Source organism: Meles meles, chromosome 1, assembly GCF_922984935.1.
Source record: "Meles meles chromosome 1, mMelMel3.1 paternal haplotype, whole genome shotgun sequence".
NCBI lineage: Eukaryota > Metazoa > Chordata > Mammalia > Carnivora > Mustelidae > Meles > Meles meles.
This window is the reverse complement of record NC_060066.1, coordinates 57,757,501-57,781,904: the sequence shown is the minus strand read 5'-3', so window position 1 is coordinate 57,781,904 and position 24,404 is coordinate 57,757,501. Positions and strand designations below refer to the sequence as shown.

Sequence of the window (24,404 nt, the reverse complement as noted above, 5' to 3'; positions counted from 1 at the left end):
TGCTGTTTGCGATTAAGTTGATGGGGAGAGTCTACGCCACAATCTTTCCCTGCTGCTGACACAGAGTCTTTGTTCACATTCAGATTTCTCAAACTGTTGCCAGGGTCAGGCTGAGGTCAGACACTGCAGTGATGTATAGAAGAACATGTCTGGGAATTTCTCTCACACTTAAAACGCGTACTGGAAAATGAGGAAGACCCTGCAAAAAGTGTCTGACGAGACCCAGATTATACTGTAGTTTTGTCTTTTAGTACCTTCATAATTTTTGTTTGCTTCTCCTGACGCACTATGTTTTATTAATGTGAGTTGCGATAGCCCTTACAATTTTATGTCCCCTCAAGATAAGGACACTCAGTAGCACTCTGACACTTCATTTTCCAGCCCTGGGGGAAAGGGCCAGTAAATCTACTCAAAGGACTCTTGCATCCTGTCCCCAGGAGGAGTTGAAAAGTAATTGCCATGGGCTGTCGTAGGTAGAAGGCTTGACTCTGGATGTCACGTCACATGTGTGGACTTGGCAGGGAAACAGCCCAATCCAGTCTGACCTCAGCCTTCCAGTCCCCCAGACCAAGCCGGCCACAGTCCCCACCCAGGCTGGCTCCTGCCGGGACTAGGGAGCCTGTGTTTGATCAGTAATTATCACTGACGGGGTGAAGGCAGGCTAGAGCCTTAAGAAGTGTTGATTCTCTCCTCTTAAAGTAAAAATTTCACAGGTATTTGCCTGAAAGGGAAGCTTCCCCCCAAAGCCCTCAGATGACTGACCCCCTCCACCATGGACCTCGGCTCTGCCTTTGTGCAGTGGCAAAGTGCAAATATGGAATAAATGGATTTGTATGGTGCCTTTGAAGACTCACAGTTGAAACAAACTCTTATTTCAAATAATGTTCTTGTTTCCCCCATTGAGCCCAGAACTGCCCCCTTCCGTTGTTTCCGGCTCACACAGTTGCAGAGCAGGGCTGGCAAGCGAGGCACTAAATAGCATTTTTTTTTTTTTTTTGTGCTCAGCTGCTACATATGACAGTGGATATTTCATTCTGCTGTCAGAATGTTATTAATAAAACATGGGGTGTGGAGAGGGCCACGATTTCCCCTTTCAATCACTATAGCATTTGCAATGAAAATTTTATGCAGTGTGTAATTTTCAGTTAATGCTTGACACTTAAAATGTCCGTAGCAGCGTTTTATATGGTTATTGAAGGGTTAATTGTATCATGTTCTCTGCATAAAAGCTCTGCTTATCAAAAGCAAATAGAAGAGTGTATGCAAATGTGTGTCGATGACCTTTTGCCTTTCCAGGGTTAATTTATATGGTCATTAAAGATTTTATGAAATTGAGCAGCCTGGTGCTTCAAATCCCATTTTACCTTCTTCTCCTAATTTATGTAATTCCTACCTGAACAGGGGAATATGATTTTTATTTTTTGTGCTGCAATGAAAACAGCATGCCATGCTGTGGGGAGTTGCAAGTCTGGTTATCTGGCATTACTCAGATTGCTAAAAATTCATTAAAATGTGACATCAGCACAGTGAGAGACAAATGATCGCAGGATGAAAGAGAACAGTGGGCCTTTCACAGATTAGTGCTACACAGACCCAGCATAGAGGCTAACTGCATAAACAGATTAATCCACCAGCAGCGGCATGGCTAAGATTTACAGAATAATTAAATAGGGTTGAGTTACTATGAGGATTTCCATGTAATCTAGCTGGTGTGAACCCGTGAATGAGGTGTGGGGTGATGGGGTTGTCCTAGAAGAAGTATACCTTCTTATGTTGTCCTGTGCCCTGTATGGCTCCCCCTGCAGAATACACACACACACACACGTGTATGCACGCACACCCCAATGTAACTAAAGTTTTGAGATTCTACTCAGACAAATACCAAAAAAATGCCCCTGGGGTCTGGGGACTGAAGGCAGGAGTAGCACCTGTCTTATATTTAACCCGTCAGGTTCATGTTATTTCGCCCAGAATTTTTTCCAAGAGTTTGGTTTGCTCTGTCATCTGTCCAAGTCCATGGAACAGTAGGTCCATGTACCTTAGAAGTTTCTACTAGTAAAATGACAGAATTGCCTTACACCTATTCTTAAACCTTTTCTAGCTTAACCTGTCCTGAAAATGATTTCTTTTCTTTTAATTTAGGACAGGCACATTTTTTCAATGGATGTAAAAGAAGTTACTGTAGATGACAATTTGTGTTGGTACGGTCTTCTAATAGAGACCTGCGAATAAATTTATGTTCTTTCTTCAGAGTAGAAGGTCTGCAGATGATTCACAAACAGCACGGTTTTTAAACGGTCACGTTTATTTTAGTGGGCATCCTTATGGAGTTTTCAAGCCTACTGACTGGTCACCTTTCCTTAACAGAAGAACAAAGTGAGGAAGCAGAAGGAGCTGCTAAGCCAGCAGCAGTAGCCGAGGAGGAGGAGAAAGACACAAGTGAGAGAGACAATAGTGAAGGCAAAAACTCGAATAAAGATTCTGGTAAGACACTAGCATCCTTCACCTTTCTTTCCTCCACCCCATGCCTTGCAATCAGCCCTTCCGTCACCCCCACCAAAGCTTATTAAAAGCTTTTATTCGTGTTAAACTGCCTGAACATTCCCACTACTATTCATTGCATGTGCATTTTGCATGTGATTTCTATCAGTAGCCTCCCATTGACCTATTTTTAATCATAACCATCTGACAGAATAGATGTGGATAAGTTGAAGAATATTACAGGACGACCAGCGAGATTATTTTTTAATCAAATCAGTTTGTGTGCTTGTAATTTTTTAAGCGCCTTTCATTAATCTTAGCGATACTTGTGAGTCCTCTGATGGCATATTAATTTTTCATAAGCACAGGATTAGATATCACTTGAATTTTTTCACTCAGTCACATGCACCCCCCACAAACCACGTAACCCTAAAAATAAATGTTATTTTTCCTTGCCTTTTTACAACTTACACTCAGGAATTTGCTCTTTTTAAGGGCATCTATTTGAGGCATTTCAAACAAAATCCAGTGGAAAAGTTTACAGATGATTCAGCCTAAGAAAGAGGAAATATCATTGAAAAGGGATTAGGTGCTGGGTAATTTTGATCTTCTAGAATAGATAAATCCCAGTAATGAAAGCTACTGTCTTTGAAAACAAACCTTCGTGTCATGACATTTACTTGTGCACAAACAAACCCTAGGCCAGCATCTGGTGTGGATACCTAAGGCTTTTTCTGTGTTTGATTTGGCAAATATATGACTTCATCCATGCTTTGTATGTATGAGATGGAAATCTATGGTCGCAATGAATATTACATTGGCTACTTTTGCTGCACGCTATACCTAGTTTTATTATGTTGGACTCATTGAAGCAGAAGAAGTGCTGAAACGGGTTCAAGCCTATTAGTTTCAGGTGCTCATCTATCTTTTCCTTGAATTCCAGTGACAGCTGCATAGAAAGAAGCTTGTTTTCACTATGAAGACATTGGGTTGTGCAAAAGTATCATTTTTACATGCAAGTTTGTTTAAACCTGAATTATCCCATATTTGTCATTCGGTCTTTGCATATGTAGTGTTGCATTCCCTTCAAAAATTATTTGAAGGGCCTCTGCTCCCTGGCCCACGTCACTCAATGCTACATTTCTCTCAGGAGTCCAGTGAGAAGGTGCCACTGAAATTTACGTCTAGGATATAGTGGCTAACGTAGGATCCTCATTGGGTTTAAACAAAGAGGACCTAAGGTTGGTATGGAACCTAAAGCAATGTAAAAAATACTCCATGGCTGTACATTAGTAAACTGGCTCCTGAGGTTACTACAAGGGACTTAAAATACCTAGTGAGCAGTTAAGGTCAAGGGTAGTGCCATCTAAACCTCATTTGAAAATAATTGGGAATCGCAACGTCATCTGTTTATTCATTCTCTTGTATAGACCTCATCAAGCCTCGCTGCTTGACTACTTCATGGAGGGCAGGCTTCCGTCTGCATTCATTGGTGTCCTTCTCACAGTCGTACCAAAAGACTTTGCAAAGCACGTCCCTCTCATTCTTTAAAGGAACATGTAAAACACCCAGGTAGCACATTAATGTTAATTAAATAAATGCTTATGTAATACTTTAGGTATACAACATTACGCTTGGTTTTAAATATCTCATGTCTTCCAAAGAATGCATTCTGGGACTCTCTTGAAAATGGATCCAATCTTACCATTGAGGAAGAAGTCTTATTTGGAACACAGCACAATGCAAGGGCTGTATCTCCACGAGCAGGGTTTACCACTCTGTATAAATAATGGGCTCCATCACTCCCTAATGGCCTGATGAGTTATGTGCTTTCTTGGGTGCCTAATTGTACCATCTAGGCAGGACTTGAGCTTCTGAGAGAGTACAGAGCATTGTGTAATGTTAGTTGGTGACAACAATTCTTTATTCCTACAGAAATGCCTCCCCAGGTGTATCTATAGAAATGAAAATGGGATTTATGCACCAACTCAAAGCAGTTACTAAGATGCAAATATTTAGCCTTGAACCCTCCTAGACTTACTGACAACTACCAGGAACTTTTTTTTTAAAGATTTTATTTATTTATTTGTAAGAAAGAGAGAGAGAGAGAGCGCACGCGCGTGCGAGCGTGTGCACAGACAGAGATATAGGAAGAAGCAAGCTTCCAGCTGAGCAAGGAGCCTGATGTGGGACTTGATCCCAGGACCTGGGATCATGACCTGAGCTGAAGGCACATGCTTAACCGACTGAGCCACCCAGGCATCCCTACCATGAACTTTTAACAAAGTTTTCCACTTTCTAAATTGAATCCGATTAGGTGAAAATATTATGTGGATTTTTTTTCCTTGTAAATATTTCTAATGATTGAATAACCACTTATGTCTATGCTGTTTTTTCTTATGTCAGTTATAAATGTCAAAAAATACTAGCAAACTCATATGTTAACCACCTTTCTAAAGTGTTGGATGGGAAACAGGTGAACCCCACTTCAACACAGAATTTTTTTAGACAGAAAGGAATTAACACACGTTAGGAAGACTATGTTTGTGTAAGCTGTTGGGCTGGGTTGCTGACATTAATCTCGAGGACTGCAGCTTTCAAAATGAGACTTGGCAATATGCAAGTTATATTTGTTGAATATTCATTCATAATAGAAAAGCCTCCTAATGCCTCATTTATATTGTCATTTAAATCTAGTGCCACTTTAGATTAATTATAATCCAAATTATAGCTCTGTGCAGTACAAGAATTAATATAGAGTTTATCCAGATTAATACATTTGCATTGAAAATGTAATATGTCTCTGCCATGGCTAAGGGGACCACTTTTTAATAAGGGAGTAAACACGAGCAAAGATGGAAATTAACCTTCATTATTGCAATTAAAATTATCCTTTCATTCTAGTCTCATTAGAAAGAATACTGTACCAGTAATTATAATTTAGAATTATTTGTAGTTGAATAACATCCCCTGTTATATTCAAGTTTTATAGTATTCAGACTTTATCAAATACATTGATGGATAGATAATAACTCAGTTTTTTTGTTTCATTTTTTTTTTTCCAGATTTGCTTTGAGTACATATGTGTTATTGGATTTTCCTCACTTATTATGAGTATAAACCACCTTACCACCTTCGGTATTTTAGGGATTGGAAAGTATTAAGTAGCAGCATCTGAACTGAAATGAATTATGTCATTTTTATATTAGCAGTCTCATGCAAGCTAAATAATCCCATAACTGACAGATAATCATTGGCTCATCTATTTGGCAGTGCTTATTTGCAATTAGATTTCATTTTTTTAGTTAAAATGCATTAAAATGGCAATGTTTTTTGAGAACATCGGGAGGTCTTAATAGCACAAAATGAATTGTGATCTTATTTCAAAATTTTGTCTAGGGTAACAAACAGGTTTACTCCAAATAAAGTTGCAGTCATAAACTACGAGTAACCAGAAAACTTAATCAAAACCTTCCAAAATTGACAGGCCCTCATTTAATGTATTTCTGGGATAAGACAGTTCAGGAAAAGATCCAGAATTGATGCCCTATAATTTATTGGGTAAGCCATAATCCTTGAGATAGCACCCCGCTGAGTATTAGAAAGGCATGGGTGCATAAAATGTAACTTCCATCATCTTTCCAAAAAGTTCTGATGACCTACCTTATCTTTAAGAGTCTGGTTTTGTTATGTTATTGCATCTCAGGTTTCTCTGCCTCTTCTTATCAATGGCATCTGTTTCTCGGTGCCTAGCTACAATTGAGTGGTTAGGGGGGGCGGTGGAAGGGAGGATCCAGCACTTGTTTACAACTTCTTTTTAATTCAAAGTAAGGTGGTCTTTAGAAAGCCCCTAGCTTGCATTAAGATCACGATTTAATTAATGACGTTAATAGCCAAAAGATATTGAAGTTGACACATATATTGGGTAGAATACTACAGCCAACAGTTACAGCAGTGGCTATGAAATAATGATCCTAAACTTGAACTCTTTACTTCCTTGATACAATGTGGAAGGTCACTAAATTAAAAAAATAAGTGTATTGTTGATGAACATTAATGAGGGTAAAAATAAGAATATGGGTTAAATAGACCAAATATTTACAATATTTACAAAAATCTATAGCATAGTCTTAGTAAAATGTTTCAAACCTCAAAAGCAGTGTTTTTTTGTTCCTTTATAGTACCAACATTAGAATACATATGCTTATGAAAATAAGATTATAAATTTAATAGGTTTAGAAGTTTATGGAAAGTTTATTCTATATCTGATGTTCCTTAGGGCCTACAAGCAACCAGAGTCATGGAAATGATCTTTTAACTTGTGTGTGACAGTTTTTGATGGCTTAGGGAATTGGACTGACTTATTATTTCACAAAAGAATGATAAGGGGATATGACATTGTATTATTCTCATAAGGGAACATACTCTTACTCATTAATGGAGAACTTTTTAAGAAAAATCTTTCAGTTTCACAGGGAAAAGTAACTGATAGACGTTGGCTGCTTTAAATGACAATCATTTTATAGAACTTTTCTGACACCATAGGGAGTAAATTTTATTTGCAGAATACTGTATGGCATATTGTCTTCCTAAATGTTTATTTATTTATTTAAACCAATTTGTGTTGTGTGGGTTTTTTTGTTTTTTGTTTTTTTTGGTTTTTTTAGATTTTATTTATTTATTTGACGGGGGGGGGGGGGGGGGGCAGAAGTAGGCAGAGCAGCAGGCAGAGGGAGAGGGAGAAGAAGGCTCTCCACTGAGCAGGGAGCCCGATTCAGAGCTCAATCCCAGGACTCTGGGATCATGACCTGAGCTGAAGGTAGCTGCTTAACCAACTGAGCCACCCAGGTGACCCCAAATGTTTATTTTTAACATGTTTAAGACAATAGCACACAAAGGATGTTTTGTTTTGAGAAGAAAAAACACAGTTTTCGACACCAGAATTAAGTATGAGATACACATTCCTGTTTTGACCTATCTTGGATATCAAGTACTTGGATATTGTTTAATCAATGTAATGAAATTCTTCAGTCTGTCTTAAATTTAAGTTCATTCAAATACAAATATGATAAACTATTTTTTCAAATATTTACAAAGAATCTAAATTTCTCCAAGGCATGTGTATATATAGGACAAATGTACTAATTCAAATAAAATCTAGTGTTTGTAAATCCAAAAATCAATAGCAGTATAATTTGTTGAAAGCATAGCACTAATTCTGTACCTACCACAAACCTCAAGGGGATAAAGTTATTGTCGTTGTGTCATTAAAATCCTATTTTAGTTTTGGTATCCTCAGAGCCACTCTTACTTTTAAATTTCTTTCTGAATTTAAAATTCCTAAAATTATTTATATGGTAGAAAACAGGCATCTCTCTTCAGGACAGAAAAAGAACATTACTTTTTAGTTCATTTTTACTTTGTTTCCACAACATCCTTGACCTTATTTTTTTTTTTTTTTTTTTTTTTTTTTTTTTAAAGATTTTATTTATTTATTTGACAGAGAGAGATCACAAGTAGGTAGAGAGGCAGGCAGAGAGAATGAGAGGGAAGCAGGCTCCCTTCAGAGCAGAGAGCCCGACGTGGGACTCGATCCCAGGACCCTGAGATCATGACCTGAGCCGAAGGCAGCGGCTTAAACCACTGAGCCACCCAGGCGCCCCCTTGACCTTATTTTTAAATTAAAACTGGGTTATTTTGCAATAAGGTGCAATTTGTTCATTTATACAAACCGTATGTGGATTGAAAAAAAATCAAGATAAATCTTCATGCACAGCATACAATCAGATTACGCCTAGACTCTATATTTACGCGGGGTCTGATAAGCAATCAATGGTTTAGCTTCATTGCATTTCAAGATGTATTTGCACCCAGTTGTCCAGTGATAGTGTCCTCACCCTGGAAATAATTTAGTTGCAAATTGACTGGAAGATGGTGAAAATTGAAAGTTAAAATTAGAAATACTCATAATAAACAGCAGAAAAAAGGTCAGATGATGCTGCGCTATGATGAGATTGGAATGGATGGTAAATGAGGTTTTGTGTTTGTCGTGAGATGTATGTGACATGCCTACCCAATGTCGCTGTAATATCCAGCCTCACAGAGGAGATTATCGGGAAAATTGATGCTGGGAAGAATTTTCTGTTAGATTGGGAAATTAGAATTGCACTCTTTTCTTTGACACGTGTGACGCTCCTGCACGTGACATTGCTCATCTAGGCAAAATTCTAAACCGTCTTTAACACTGAATATTCGGATTAACCTCATAAAACAGTTGTCTTCTTGAGATTTGAACCATAATGTTATGTGTACAGCCAGCTGCTGAAATATCTAAAATAAAGTGCAAATCACAAAAAGCAGTGACAGATACGGAATGTATAGTAAAATTTTAAAATCCTATATTCACCACATAAAAATATGATTTTCATTTCTGGATTATAACTAGTTAGTTCTTGGTATTTTGAAATGTGCTCAGCATCCAAGAATTTCAGTACAGAGATAAGTAATTAAACGTTAGTAAAAGTAGCTCTATTCTAATTTAGCTTTTCTGAATGAGAGTAGATTAGCTTTAATGTGATAAAGGCATTCTGAGACACCAGAGAGCATGTGTTATGGATGAATCTTTCAAGGTCACCTAGGGTTATCTAAACATGAGACAGGAGTACATTTTAAAATATATTTATAAAGCCCACTTAGTAGATAAAAAGAAGTGTGCTTTTTGCCTTTTGAGATTCACATCATTTGAAAGTGTTTGTCCAGTCATTTTTATGATTCAGTGGATTTGGAGTCAGAACTATTAAGAAAAATATACAGTTTTCCGGAATTTGATGTTGTGAGTCTTTTAAAATTGAGGTGTTCTATTCTTTTTTGGGAATCAGGAATAATCACACCAGAAAAGGAGCTAAAAGTCAGTGTGGGAGGGGGGACCCAGCCACTCCTGCTGGCGAAAGAAGAGGATGTTGCAACCAAAAGATCAAAACCTACAGAGGACAATAAATTCTGTCACGAACAGGTAAAAATGTTTTTTCTCTTTGCTGTGTAAACGTATTTTATTATTATTGTTGTTGTTGTTATTTATTATGATCACTCCTGATAGCTTTAGAGACCCAAACAAGGTCATGCTGTTTGAAACGTATGTAGACATTGTGATCAGCGATGTTGTTAACTCTTGGTGTTACTTCTGTGTTCTGAAGTCATCCCAGGCCATCCACTAACAGTGGCCATGTTTATTCCATGTTCTCCAGTTCTTTCAGTGTCCTTATTGTAACTACAATAGTAGGGACCAAAGTCGTATCCAGATGCACGTCCTGTCCCAGCACTCGGTGCAGCCCGTCATCTGCTGTCCCCTCTGCCAGGACGTCCTCAGCAACAAAATGCACCTCCAGCTGCATCTGACACATTTGCACAGCGTGTCTCCGGATTGTGTGGAGAAGTTACTGATGACAGTAAGGAGCCCAAATGTTGCCTCGGGTGTGATGGGATCCTCTAAAAGTATCAACACAACCTCTGTAATTACTGGTTGAGAAATGTATTTTTTCTGCCTACTTAAAGCTCTGTTATAGATTGTGCTCTAGAAATCACAACCAAGGCCCATTTATATGTCATCTCTTCTGCTTACAGAGAAAGAAAATACGATACAAGGCAGAGCTCATTCAGTAGCGTGTTTTACTGTCTTACATCCATATCTGTAATGTTATTTAAATGATTCATGTGGGCAAGTTGAGTTTGAAACTTTCCCGATTATCATTATAAAAAAAAAAAAATAGACCGACAAAAACCTTTAAATCGTATTTTTTTAAAAAGAAAGGAAAACAGCATTGCAACGTTGCAACATCAACAGCATTGATCTGAAATTTGAAGGGATAACCTTGGCCTGGAAGATCCATAAAAGGCCCCCGCTTTCTTTTGGAAAAAAGGAAGTGAATAGGCTACTGGTCAGTGACAGATGTGGTGGAGTCTGATTTCTGGGCTCCCTGTGACATAAACCCCTTTGATTATCACAGGTGCCTGTGCCTGATGTGATGATGCCCAACAGTTTGCTCCTGCCAGCGGCCACCTCTGAGAAGTCGGAGCGGGACACACCTGCAGCCATCACAGCTGAGGGATCTGGGAAATATTCAGGTATGCCAGCCTGGGCACAGGATGTGCAGAAAACATGTTTAGGGGGCTTGGATGTGTGGTGATGTTCCAGGATTGATACTATCAAAGTTTTTTGCCTTTTTTTTTTTTTTTTTAAAGCATGTTGGGAGGGGTGGAAACAACTGTGGTGTTTCCAAGAGCTACATTTTCCAAAGCACATTTAGTATCTGGTTATCTGTAACTGCTCTTAGGAGACCTAAGTGTCGAGGACCAAGAATATTCTGTGTGTTCTAATTCCTGAACGCTGAGGTCATGGCCCTTGATATGCTGATGGCAACGTACTATAACTACTTGGCACTTGCTTTTTCGCCTGTCCTGGAATTCCTGCAGGTCAGGGGTGATTTCTTATTCACCTTTACATCCCCAGTACCTGGTACAGTGGTTGGCACATAGTAGTTGCTCGATAAGTATTTCTTCAAAGACTCAATTAGGGACATCTGGGTGGCTCGGCCAGTTAAGTGTCTGACTCTTGATCTCAGGTCATGAGTTCAAGTCTCGTATGGGGCTCCACTCTGGGCATGGAGCCTGCTTTAAAAAAAAAGAAAAAAGAAATGGATTAAGCGGAAATCTTTAGAAGTTCCTACTTACTCTATTTATTGGCATTTAAGCAGTAGGGTCTCTTCCTGTAAGTGACATATTTGTGCTTTCTTCTACACAGGCGAAAGTCCGGTGGATGACAAAAGTACAGCAAGTCTTGATGATTCAAAGACTAGCGTGGAAATAAAGAGTGAGGAGCAGAAACCGGCTAAAGAACCCATAGAAGTATCAGAATGGAATAAAAACAGCAGTAAGGATGTGAAACTGCCCGACACACTACAGGATCAGCTAAGCGAGCAGCAAAAAAGGCAACCCCTCTCTGTGTCGGACCGCCATGTTTATAAGTATCGTTGTAACCACTGCAGCCTGGCTTTTAAGACTATGCAGAAGCTTCAGATACATTCCCAGTACCACGCGATTCGGGCCGCAACGATGTGTAATCTCTGCCAGCGTAGTTTCCGTACATTCCAGGCTTTAAAAAAACACTTGGAAGCAGGCCACCCCGAACTGAGTGAGGCTGAACTTCAACAGCTGTACGCCTCCTTGCCCGTGAATGGCGAACTCTGGGCGGAGAGTGAAACTATGGCGCAGGACGACCACGCCCTAGAGCAGGAAATGGAGAGAGAGTATGAGGTAGACCACGAAGGGAAGGCAAGTCCTGTAGGAAGCGATAGTAGCTCTATTCCAGACGACATGGGCTCTGAACCAAAGCGGACCTTACCTTTCAGAAAAGGGCCAAATTTTACGATGGAAAAATTCCTCGACCCATCGCGCCCGTATAAATGTACAGTGTGTAAAGAGTCGTTCACCCAAAAGAACATTCTCCTGGTCCATTATAATTCAGTTTCTCATCTGCATAAGTTGAAAAAAGTTCTGCAGGAAGCCTCCAGTCCTGTTCCTCAAGAAACCAACAGCAGCACAGACAACAAACCCTACAAGTGCAGCATCTGCAATGTTGCGTACAGCCAAAGTTCGACCTTGGAAATCCACATGAGGTCCGTGCTCCACCAGACCAAGGCGCGGGCTGCCAAGCTGGAGCCCAGCGGTCACGTGGCTGGTGGGCACAGCCTGGCAGCCAACAGTAGTCCCGGCCAGGGGATGCTAGATTCCATGAGTTTAGCGACCGTCAGCAGCAAGGATACCCACTTAGATGCCAAAGAATTAAATAAAAAGCAAAGTCCGGAATTAATCTCTGCTCAGCCTCCACATCACCCGCTGCAGTCACCAGCACAAATCCAGATGCAACTCCAGCACGAGTTACAGCAGCAAGCTGCGTTCTTTCAGCCTCAGTTCCTAAACCCAGCCTTTCTGCCTCATTTCCCCGTGACCCCGGAAGCACTGTTGCAGTTCCAGCAGCCTCAGTTTCTCTTTCCATTCTACATCCCCGGGACGGAGTTCAGCTTGGGGCCGGATCTGGGCTTGCCGGGCTCGGCCACGTTTGGTATGCCCGGCATGACGGGAATGGCTGGATCCTTGCTTGATGACCTGAAGCAGCAGATTCAAACCCAGCATCACGTCGGCCAGACTCAACTCCAAATCCTACAGCAACAAGCACAACAGTACCAGGCCGCCCAGCCCCCACTGCAGCCCCAGAAGCAGCCCCAGCAACAGGCCCAGCAGCAGGCCCAGCAGCAGGCAGCAAGCAAGTTACTGAAACAAGAGCAAACGAACATGGCCGGTGCCGACTGCCCCATCCTGAAGGACGTGCCATCTTACAAGGAGGCAGAAGAGATTGCAGAAAAGCAAGAAAAGCCAAAGCAAGAATATACAAGTGAAGGTGAAGGACTCAAAGAAGGCAAAGACACGAAGAAGCAAAAATCCCTGGAACCCTGCATCCCACCACCCCGAATAGCTTCGGGCGCCAGAGGAAACGCAGCCAAGGCTTTACTGGAAAACTTTGGTTTTGAACTGGTCATTCAGTATAACGAAAACAGGCAGAAGGTCCAGAAGAAGGGCAAAAGTGGTGAAGGTGAAAACACTGATAAACTGGAATGCGGAACGTGTGGTAAATTGTTTTCCAATGTTCTTATCCTAAAGAGTCACCAAGAACATGTCCATGGGCAGTTTTTTCCATACGGAGCGCTAGAAAAATTTGCTCGGCAATACAGGGAGGCCTATGACAAGCTCTATCCGATTTCGCCATCTTCACCAGAAACGCCACCTCCGCCGCCTCCACCTCCCCCTCTGCCTCCAGCTCCTCCACAGCCTTCCTCCTTGGGTCCTGTAAAAATCCCAAGCACGGTGTCTACTCCTCTGCAAGCGCCTCCACCCACACCCCCACCGCCACCGCCACCGCCTCCTCCCCCGCCTCCTCCCCCGCCTCCTCCTCCGTCTGCTCCCCCGCAGGTCCAGCTGCCTGTTTCTCTTGACCTTCCGCTCTTCCCTTCCATTATGATGCAGCCGGTGCAGCACCCTGCACTTCCTCCCCAGCTCGCCCTGCAGCTGCCCCAGATGGACACTCTCTCTGCGGATCTCACTCAACTTTGCCAGCAGCAGCTCGGATTGGATCCCAACTTCCTAAGGCACTCTCAGTTCAAACGCCCACGGACAAGAATCACAGACGACCAGCTAAAAATCCTGAGGGCTTATTTTGACATCAATAACTCTCCAAGCGAAGAACAGATCCAAGAAATGGCGGAGAAGTCGGGCCTCTCCCAAAAAGTCATCAAGCACTGGTTTCGAAATACGCTTTTTAAGGAACGACAGAGGAATAAGGACTCGCCGTACAACTTCAGTAACCCTCCCATCACTGTTTTGGAAGATATCAGAATCGACCCACAGCCCTCCTCTTTAGAACATTACAAATCCGATGCGTCCTTCAGCAAAAGGTCATCTAGAACGAGATTTACCGACTATCAGCTTCGGGTTCTACAAGACTTTTTTGACACAAACGCTTACCCAAAAGATGATGAAATAGAACAACTCTCCACGGTTCTCAACCTACCCACCCGGGTTATCGTCGTGTGGTTCCAGAATGCTCGCCAGAAAGCACGGAAGAGCTATGAGAATCAAGCAGAGACGAAAGATAATGAAAAAAGAGAACTCACTAACGAGCGGTATATCCGCACGAGCAACATGCAGTACCAATGTAAAAAGTGCAATGTGGTTTTCCCCCGGATCTTTGACTTGATCACGCATCAGAAAAAGCAGTGTTACAAGGACGAAGATGATGATGCCCAAGATGAAAGCCAAACCGAAGACTCCATGGACGCCACTGACCAAGTCGTGTACAAGCACTGCACAGTGTCTGGTCAGACGGAGGCCGCCAAGAGTGCCGCTGCCCCTGCGGCAAGCTCTGGCTCCGGGACCAGCACCCCCCTGATTCCGTCACCCAAACCAGAACTGGAGAAGACCTCTCCCAAACCTGAGTATCCCACAGAAAAGCCAAAGCAGAGTGACCCCACTTCCTCTTCCCAAGGCGCCAAACCAGCCCTGCCCTCAGCATCGACTTCCGCAGACCCGCCACAGGCCTCTGTGGCCCCACCGCAGCCCCCGCCACCCAAACAGCCCCAACTCGTCGGAAGACCTCCCTCGGCCTCTCAGACCCCTGTCCCTTCCAGCCCACTGCAGCTTTCCATGACTTCTCTCCAGAACAGTCTACCTCCACAGTTACTACAATACCAATGTGACCAGTGTACCGTTGCCTTCCCGACTCTGGAACTCTGGCAGGAGCACCAGCACATGCACTTCCTTGCTGCTCAAAACCAATTCCTTCACTCTCCGTTCTTGGAAAGGCCCATGGATATGCCCTACATGATATTCGACCCCAACAACCCACTGATGACCGGACAGCTGCTGAGCGGGTCTCTCACGCAAATGCCGCCTCAGACCGGTTCCTCGCACACCACGACGCCCACGACGGTCGCTGCTTCCCTGAAGAGGAAACTGGACGACAAGGAAGACAACGCGTGCAGTGAAAAGGAGGGGGGGAACAGTGGCGAAGACCAGCACCGCGACAAACGCCTGAGAACCACCATCACCCCGGAACAACTGGAGATACTCTATGAGAAATACTTGCTGGATTCCAATCCCACCCGAAAAATGCTCGATCACATCGCACGGGAAGTGGGGCTGAAGAAAAGAGTCGTGCAGGTCTGGTTCCAGAACACACGAGCTCGAGAAAGGAAAGGCCAGTTCCGGGCGGTGGGCCCGGCCCAGTCTCATAAACGGTGTCCTTTTTGCCGAGCCCTGTTCAAGGCCAAGTCGGCCTTGGAAAGCCACATTCGTTCTCGGCACTGGAATGAAGGAAAGCAGGCAGGTTACAGCTTGCCGCCAAGCCCTTTGATATCAACAGAAGATGGGGGAGAGAGCCCTCAGAAATACATTTATTTTGACTATCCATCTTTGCCGTTAACTAAAATTGATCTATCAAGTGAGAATGAATTGGCTTCTACAGTGTCAACACCTGTTAGTAAAACAGCAGAGCTCTCACCGAAGAATCTTTTAAGCCCTTCTTCTTTTAAAGCAGAATGTGCTGAGGATGTGGAGAATTTAAACGCCCCTCCTGCCGAGGCGGGATACGATCAAAATAAAACGGATTTTGATGAGACTTCGTCAATTAATACGGCCATCAGTGACGCCACCACCGGCGATGAGGGCAATGCTGAGATGGAAAGCACCACGGGAAGTTCTGGAGATGTGAAGCCAGCTTTATCTCCTAAAGAACCCAAAACTCTCGACACTTTGCCAAAACCCGCAACCACACCCACCACAGAGGTTTGCGATGAAAAATTTCTCTTCTCTCTCACGAGCCCCTCCATACATTTCAACGATAAAGACGGTGACCACGACCAAAGCTTTTATATCACCGACGACCCCGATGACAATGCTGACCGCAGTGAATCATCCAGCATCGCTGACCCAAGTTCACCAAATCCCTTTGGATCCAGCAATCCTTTTAAATCCAAAAGCAACGATCGACCGGGTCACAAGCGGTTCAGAACCCAGATGAGCAACCTTCAGCTCAAGGTTCTCAAGGCTTGCTTCAGTGACTACCGAACTCCAACCATGCAAGAATGTGAGATGCTAGGCAATGAGATCGGTCTGCCCAAACGCGTGGTCCAGGTGTGGTTCCAAAATGCAAGGGCAAAGGAAAAGAAATTTAAAATTAACATAGGGAAGCCTTTCATGATTAATCAAAGTGGAACAGAATGCACCAAGCCAGAGTGTACCCTCTGCGGGGTGAAGTACTCTGCCCGCTTGTCCATCAGAGATCATATTTTCTCCAAACAGCACATTTCAAAAGTGAGGGAGACTGTTGGGAGTCAGCTTGATCGGGAGAAAGATTACTTGGCTCCGACCACCGTTCGACAGCTGATGGCACAGCAAGAACTTGACCGTATAAAGAAAGCTTCAGATGTGCTGGGCTTAGCGGTAACACAGCCAAGCATGATGGACAGCAGTTCCCTCCATGGCATCAGTCTGCCAGCAGCCTATCCAGGACTCCCCGGCCTCCCTCCAGTTCTACTCCCTGGAATGAATGGTCCATCCTCCTTGCCTGGATTTCCACAAAATTCAAACAGTAAGTCATTTCAAGGCGAGTCAGTCTAATTAATTAATTAATATTAGGCAGCCAATCACATGAAATCAAAGAACAGGGTATACGTTTGGATCTCCTTGAATTTCAGTAGGTGACACCTTTACCTTATTGGAAACATATGTTTTAGTGGCTATAATTAAGAACCAGGAAGTAAGTCACGATGAACATATGCAGAAAAATAAAGACTAGGCAGGTCATCACAGTGTCTCAGAAATATATTAATTATTTATATCATTACATCCTTATGTCTTAAGAGAAGTATTCCTTTTATATAATTATTTTAATACTGATTTCAAATGGCATTTTAGCACAAACATGTGACATAATATTCAATATACATATTAATAAAGTAAAACATTAAATAATACATTTTTTGGATCTTAATTTATGTTCTTTCCAAGGAAAAATTTTGTTTTTATTTTTGTTTTGGTTTTGGTTTCTTCTCCTTCTCCTTCTTATTCTCCTTCTCCTGCTTCTGCTTCTGCTTCTTCAGTGTCAGGAAGTTCAAAAGGTAAGGGCCCTCTAGATATAGGTGCATTCCTACCTACCTAGCAGGTAATAAGCTTATGTTCAAAGTTGAACTCTTAAAAATATGACTTCTGTGATGATTTACCATTTAGCATTACTATAAGATTTTGATTTTTGTAGCCCTCATTGTTACTTGCTACGTCAATAAATTTACAGCCTTAGAAATATATTGCTATTACTCTATGACTTTATGCCCCTCCACCCCATGTCTATAATTAAGTCATAACTAAATTCTAAAGCTTTTTGAGGCAACCCCAGATGATGAATCGAGAGATTCACCAAGAGAAATATATAATTTATGCAGTTTCGATTTCATGAGTAAGACTAGGCGTCTGATTAGGCGTCTGATTATATTGGGTTAAAAAAATGGAACTAAGCAATCCCACAGCCAAACATATAACAAATGTTATATGTTTTATTGTTTTATATGTTATATAAACATTACTATGCAAAGTAGACAACTCTCTTATAATTTCTTCCTTAAAGTAAGTTTTATTTTTCAAATTAACAGTTAAAAACAAAACAAAACAAAAAAACACCAGTGATGTTTTTCCTTTTCATAAGGAAATTCTGACATTCTTTAGAATGAACTAATTGCGTATATCTAGAAAGTTTCCAAAACACACAGAGCTTTTCTCATTTTCACAAATGGGACTTCTCGTAAATATCAAACTTTTCAATGTCATCTTTCTCTTCTAAAACCAAAATTGCTCTGTGATTGTAGGAAGACTCCTATTTTAACTTTTAGCTTGGGAGACATGAAAACGATACTATGGAATTGCCCTTTGACCACTACCAGCTGCTTTGGTTTCCCCGGTCCAAGATGGCATTACAGAGAAGCAGAACAGACCTACACACATAACGAATGTGCCCAAGAACGATTCTTCAGTGGCCCTTCCTTTAACTATCGTTACCAACTACCTTGCCCCTAAGTAACACCTTGGGCTTCATTATCCGGATATTCTTAGGGCCTGAAAAATGTTCAAGCTACAATTGCATGATTCATCTGTACATTTAAATTAAGTCAGACATAATTGTCTTAAGAATAATGCAGTGTTGGTTTTTTTTTTTTTTTGCATATGACTGTACTAGTCTTCCTGTCCCACTTCACATGTCACTGTGATTACTGACACATAGAAAAATGTCTTCTGTGGAAAAACTCCTATGGACAGTTATGTAAAATTTAAAACAAAATATTATGTGAAATAGAGTAAAATTTGGTACCTTACACCCACTAAGGACAGTCTAAGGGTCTGTGCCTTTCATCTACAAGTCTGCTTTGATCGATGCTCACTGTGGAGTCCCCCTTTCAGTGGCAGCCAGAGCATCTTGTTTTTCTGTCCACCGGATCACAGGCCTTTGCTTGGACAGTGGGTCCTTCGCTGACTGCCCTCTGGTCCATCACTTTGAAACCAGCACCCAGACGGCTTGTATGAGAGAAAGTGAGAACGGAAGAGAGAAATGGTTATCAAATACTTCAATAACCTAACCTTTCTCCTCGTTCAACTCCACATAAATATAATTTATAACCTTCTCCCCTCCCCCGCCCCTGGAAACATGGGCTCTGTTTGTAAGTATCAAGAGATGCAGGAAGATGTCTGAGGCATCGCTTCAGTGAGCAGTTTCTCTACATGCATCAGTTGTTGAGGAACTCGGTGGTTTGAAGCTGTTGCTCTATTCAATCATAAACCAAAACAGACCAGAGAATGTTACAAAGAGAAAAGGTCTGTGAATGTACCTACTAGAATTTGCAATTTCTCTTGAATACATTCTTTGTTTAAACATTAACACAGCAGGAGTACCAGCAGGACCCTCTCTGAGAGTCTAAGTTCCCACACTTCCAGTTCCCATCTTTTTTAGGCTAATTTACCTGTGGTGGGTAATGCTCAACCTTCTAATTAGTTCATGGAGAGGAGCTATGGCTCTCCACCCTTCTCTCATCATCTTCCCACTGTGTTCTTTCTCCTCAAACAAATATCCCCTCTGCTTCATCGGAGAGGTAGACGTACCAGCTAGGTGAAATCAAACGAAGAAAAATACTTCCTAAGGAGCATATATCTGTGTTTCTCACACGCCCTGGGCTCTTGCCACAGCTTGATACATATATATGAATAAACTTTGAGAATAGAACATGTTCGTCTTGGGCCTACTTTAATAGGAATTATTTATAGAAAAGCCTTCGTTTTAAAGATAACCCATCCCTTTGAAGGTAAATCTGAGGGGTTTGATTCTAAAGAAATCACAAAAAAGGGACTCCGTTGAATATGAGATGTGCTGTAAAGTAATGTCTGATTCTAAAGGTTACACGCCAACATTGATTTCAATTGCAGTGCACATGTTCCGTTTTAGTATTTATCAAGCCTAAATTTTCTGATTTAATCACCCACTTTATTCTATTTTGGGTGGAATGGCTGTTCTGCTTCACCAGCTTTAACACTTACCTTGCTTCCAACAACTCTTCAAATTATTTTGCCTTTCAAGATCATAAGAAGGTCCTTTCAAGGGTAATGTTCATCATGTGTGCCTGTTTCCTGAATGATGACCCAGCCCTCTGTTCAGTATACTAATGACTAGTTCTCATTTGCTAATAAAATGAACCATGTTCTGCTTAAAAAATTTCCACATTTCTTTTTCTCTCATGATCACATGCAAAAAAGGCAAGTGGCAATAGCAAATCCCACGCCTTTACACCTGGAAAAAATTCAAAAGCTTTTTAAATTTACATCTAATCCTTTTTTTAAAGATTTTATTTATTTGAAAGAGAGAGAAAGAACATGAGCAGGGGGAGGGAATGAGGGAGAAGCAGACTCCCCGCTGAGCAGGAAGCCTGATGCAGGACTCAATCCCAGGACGCTGGGTCATGACCTGAACGGAAGGCAGAAGCTAAACCAACTGAGCCACCCAGTCACTCCAAAATTTACATTTAATCCTTGAGGATGTCAGCTTCCTTTGGCATTTTGCTCAAGATGAATAGAGAACTAAATTGATTTTCTATTTTTAACTTATTTACTTTATCGTTTTGAGCAGTGTCTGATTTTTATATCTTCCATTAGTGTTTGGAAATACTGTCTAACCCAATTTCCTTAAATGGAACATTAGAACATGCCTTTTGCATTTTTCTCATACTTCGGTGGAATTTACTAGCACATTTGGGGTAAATCTAGATAAGAGTAAGTCTTTCATAATTTTAGCACAATTGTCTTTGGCTCCATGTACATAATAAGTTTTATTTTCACCTCAAAAATAAATTTTCCCCCTGGGAGACCAAGATCAAGGAAACCTGAGGGAAAATAACTCTATCTAAGTTCATTGTGAGACAGGATTTTCTTCCAAAAGCGTAACTTTCGGGAATAGGCGGCTGTTCCAGGAGAATAAAACCAAACAAAACAATGATAATCAGAGATTATTTGTACAGAAAACTTTTCTCTGTCAGTGAAATTTCAGCGAATTGGAGTAGGAGTTAGGGAACAGGAACAAATGTGTCTTTAGCACTATAACTCGGTAACAGACATGAAAATTTGACGTGCTTTTAGGTTGTAGTTACCACCACTTCCTCTGTATCAGGATTACTGTTCAGTTTTTTTCTCTTTCACTTCCGGTTTTCATCTACCAGTCGGCTTTTGTCTTTTACCATAGACCCAATGTATGCTGTTCTTTATCCTTAATTTCCATCTCTTTTCCTAAAATTTTTCTTAATAGCTAATTATTGTTTTAAGATTTTATTTATTTATTTGACAGAGAGAGAAAGAGAGCACAAGCATGGGGAGTGGCTGGCAGAGGGAGAGGGAGAAGCAGGCTGCCCACCAAGCAGAGAGCCTGACGTGGGGCTCTATTCCAGGTCTCCCGGATCCTGACCTGAACTGAAGGCAGATGCTTAACCAATTGAGCCACCCAGGTGCACTTAATAGCTAATTATTTAATTTGGGTTACTCCTCAAGATGTTGAATTCCTGAAAATCTCTGATAATCTTTGACTGAAGCAGTCGGGAATACAATTACAGTCTTCTAAAAATTTTCATGCCAATTTATCATCTGTCCTCTAGATAGGAACTTATAGACGCCATTGATGGGAAAGCCTGAGTCAACAACTATTGACCCTTTTTGCTTTCTAACTATCATTGCTGTTTTAAGTCTTTTAGTCCCTTTAACTTTCTCACCTTAGGGGCACCAGGGTGGCTCAGTTGTGAAGTGTCTGACTTCGGCTTAGTTCTTGATCCCAGGGTCCAGCGACTGAGCCCAGCATCAGGCTCCCTGCTCCGTGGGAAGCCTACTTCTCCCTCTCCCACTCCCCTGCTTGTGTTCCTGCTTTTGCTGTCTATCTCTCTGTCAAATAAATAAATAAAATGTAAAAAAAAATTCTCACCTTAAATTATCATGTCAGAGAGATAGGTGACCTAGCAATTTTCTTAAAAGTAGGGGACAGAAGCACTTAGGTGGAGGGGAGTGCAATTATTGAGTATGAAGTCTAGTTGAACCAGACCTAGAACTAAGGTTGGCTTTATGAATAAGCAAAAGAAGCTGAGTAGTATCATAGTATCATTCTAACAATGCAAGGAAGGTTCTTCCATCCTTAGTAAAGCTCCTTCCCCCTGAATCACTCATGCCTAAAATTCTGTAATTAGATATTAATGCTTTTGACTTAATGAATTACCCTCTGTTAAATGGAAAATAGCATAGAATATCATGAAATCAGAATACGATAGCAAGAAGAAACCCCACATTATATAATCTAGCATATATTAAGCCTTTTCAGAAATAGCTGTGTTCAGGGACACTAGCGTGGTTCAGTCATTTGAGTTCCAAACTCTTGATTTTGGCTCAGTCCCTGATCACAGGGTCCTGGCATCTAGCCTCCCTCCCCTGTTCTGGGCTTCGCACTCAAGGAGAGTCTGCTTGGATTCTCTTTTTCCCTCTCCCTTCCTCCCTCGCCCAGCCCAGTGTGTGTACCCTTGCACAAATGCTCTCACACCTCAAATAAATAAATCTTTTTTAAAAATACGTGTATTTAAATCATTGGTTCTTTCTCGCAAATACAATTTTATAGAGAGGCAAGCAGAAAGAAGAAAGGCCTAGGAGTACCTGAATAAAGGCAAGAGAGTTGAGGTATGAGGACCCCAAACACAAATCCATTAATCCATTACTTCACAGTTTTCTTAGGGCTAGTCCCATGAATCCAAGAAGTCTACCATATCAAACTGGATTAAAGATTCAGGAATTTATTCATTCATTCCTACCATTCCCCTGCAGATCTTAAGCCATTTTCATTTCAGTGTGTTTCCAATGTGTCAGCCATTCTTCTATAAAACGTGGATACTTGCTATCAGTTTCTACTGGAAATACAATGTTATTTTCAAGGATTTTTTTTTTTTTTGCATTTTGAATATTTGTATTTTTTAGCCTTTGAAATTGACTCAATTAGACAGGACCCTTGAGTGGCAGCTATAAAGTTTAGTTGCCCCAAACCTCATCTCCCACTGAGTCATAGATTTCTTTCTGTCAAGTCACCCAACAGCTCTCAGACTCAATTTTCTTGCTTCAAAAATGGAATTTTTAGCATCTGTCCCCACTTACCATTGAGGATATCAGAAAGCTATTCTCTAACGTGGTGGAAATTCCTTAGAGATTATCACTAATACAACTACAGAAATTATTCCAAAGCAAGTCAGAGAAGAGTTGGGTGTGGTGAGGTTACAAAGAAGAGCAGCCAGTAATAAGCTAGGCTAATTGACAATAATATGATAATGATTAGGGTCAAGTTGAGAGTGATGTTGAGGATTTCAGAGTATCTTGAATGCTAAGTCCAAGAAAAGCTTTCTCAGCTGGGTGAAGACTAATTAAAGTTTTTTCTCTAGCTAAAGAAATAGAAGCATGCCTTTTTTGTATCACTTGTTTTTCTTTCCTTTTTTAACACTCAAATGTCGCATTTAGCATAGAGGTTAAGACTTTGAACAATATTAAAAAGGCTCTTGTCTTAAATCTATGATCATTTTCTCCACAGTGACACACTAATAATTTAAGCTTGATCCACCTTCTGGTGACTTCTTCCATCAGCCCGCGAGGCCTCCCTCGCAGTCCTTGCCCTGATCGAATGGTAGTGAGCTGTACCTCCTTCAAGAATGAACCACCACCCATAAGGCTCCGAGCCTGTTCCTTTTATTTGCCTCTAAAAAACATACTGAGGAAAGGCACAGGCTTTTACAATTCCCTTTTCCATCCTGAGCTGTGGTTTTGTTTCTCACAACTATCCAGCTCATAAAAATGGCTCTGTAATAGGTTATTACTAGCCACTCCGTTCGACCGAGTCCTGGAGATCCAGCAAAGATCCCTTGCAGCACCACAGGAGTCCTCCTCCATCGGACCTGTGTTTGCCTCCCGAGCATTTAGTTCGCCTTATCTAATGGGGGTAGAATCCTTTTGGCCTACTACAAGCAAACCTGGAAGAAGCATGTTTTGGGGGTGATAAAGTTGGGTGTTAATATATTCCATTCCTCTCAACTACTCTGTTAGCCAAATTGTCAGGGCGGTAATAAATAGCTTGATCTGAACCTCAAAAATGAAATCGTGCCTCACCATGCTCAGGCCTCCTAAGGAACAGCCGTGACTTCGCGGCTATTTGTTTTTCGGTGCGGTCCGTGGTCATTTACCATTGTTATTTAATTAGCTTATCGCCTTCTTTATTTAATGTAAATGTATTTTTCTACTGGATTTTAAGCAGATGGATTTCATTTTATTTGATAGCTAATGACTTTAAGTGAAGGTGGTAATTATCAGACCGTTCGAGTGAAGGACGCGCCAGTCGGCCTTCCCAGAGGTATAGTAAAAATTGGTTAAAATGAATAACGGAGTAGGGATCTTGCCAACTGTATCAATTACGAGCAACCGCTGTTGTTCAGCACGATGCTCTTTTTCTAACCATCTGTCTTTCACATCGTGAGAGCATTCGTTTGGGGAGGGACATGTGGCCGAACTCTACCGATTTATCCCTTAGAGTTATGGCGGGGGTGGGGTGGGGTGGAAACTACTAGAACTATGATAAACCCCGGAAAGCCGGTGCGGTGGCCCTTACGGGCCCACGTCATGCGTTCTTCCCGATGCGGCCTGGCGGGCAGTGCGTTCTGTTTAGGTGGTAAGCATCTGACACCGCCCCGCCCCCCTCCCGCCCCTCGCCCCCCCCCCACCCC

The 24,404-nt window shown here is 41.6% G+C and overlaps 1 protein-coding gene across 2 annotated transcripts in view; it reads left to right on the top strand.

Annotated features, from left to right (window-relative positions):
* ZFHX4 (zinc finger homeobox 4) overlaps positions 1-24,404 on the top strand; it is a 158,426-nt gene that overhangs the window by 129,753 nt on the left and 4,269 nt on the right. For both annotated transcript variants that reach the window (XM_046027575.1, XM_046027567.1), the window contains exons 5-9: positions 2,368-2,484; positions 9,360-9,493; positions 9,726-9,926; positions 10,485-10,602; positions 11,279-16,678. In XM_046027575.1, the coding sequence (XP_045883531.1) occupies positions 2,368-2,484; positions 9,360-9,493; positions 9,726-9,926; positions 10,485-10,602; positions 11,279-16,678 (5,970 nt within the window). The remainder of the gene's footprint in view (positions 1-2,367; positions 2,485-9,359; positions 9,494-9,725; positions 9,927-10,484; positions 10,603-11,278; positions 16,679-24,404) is intronic.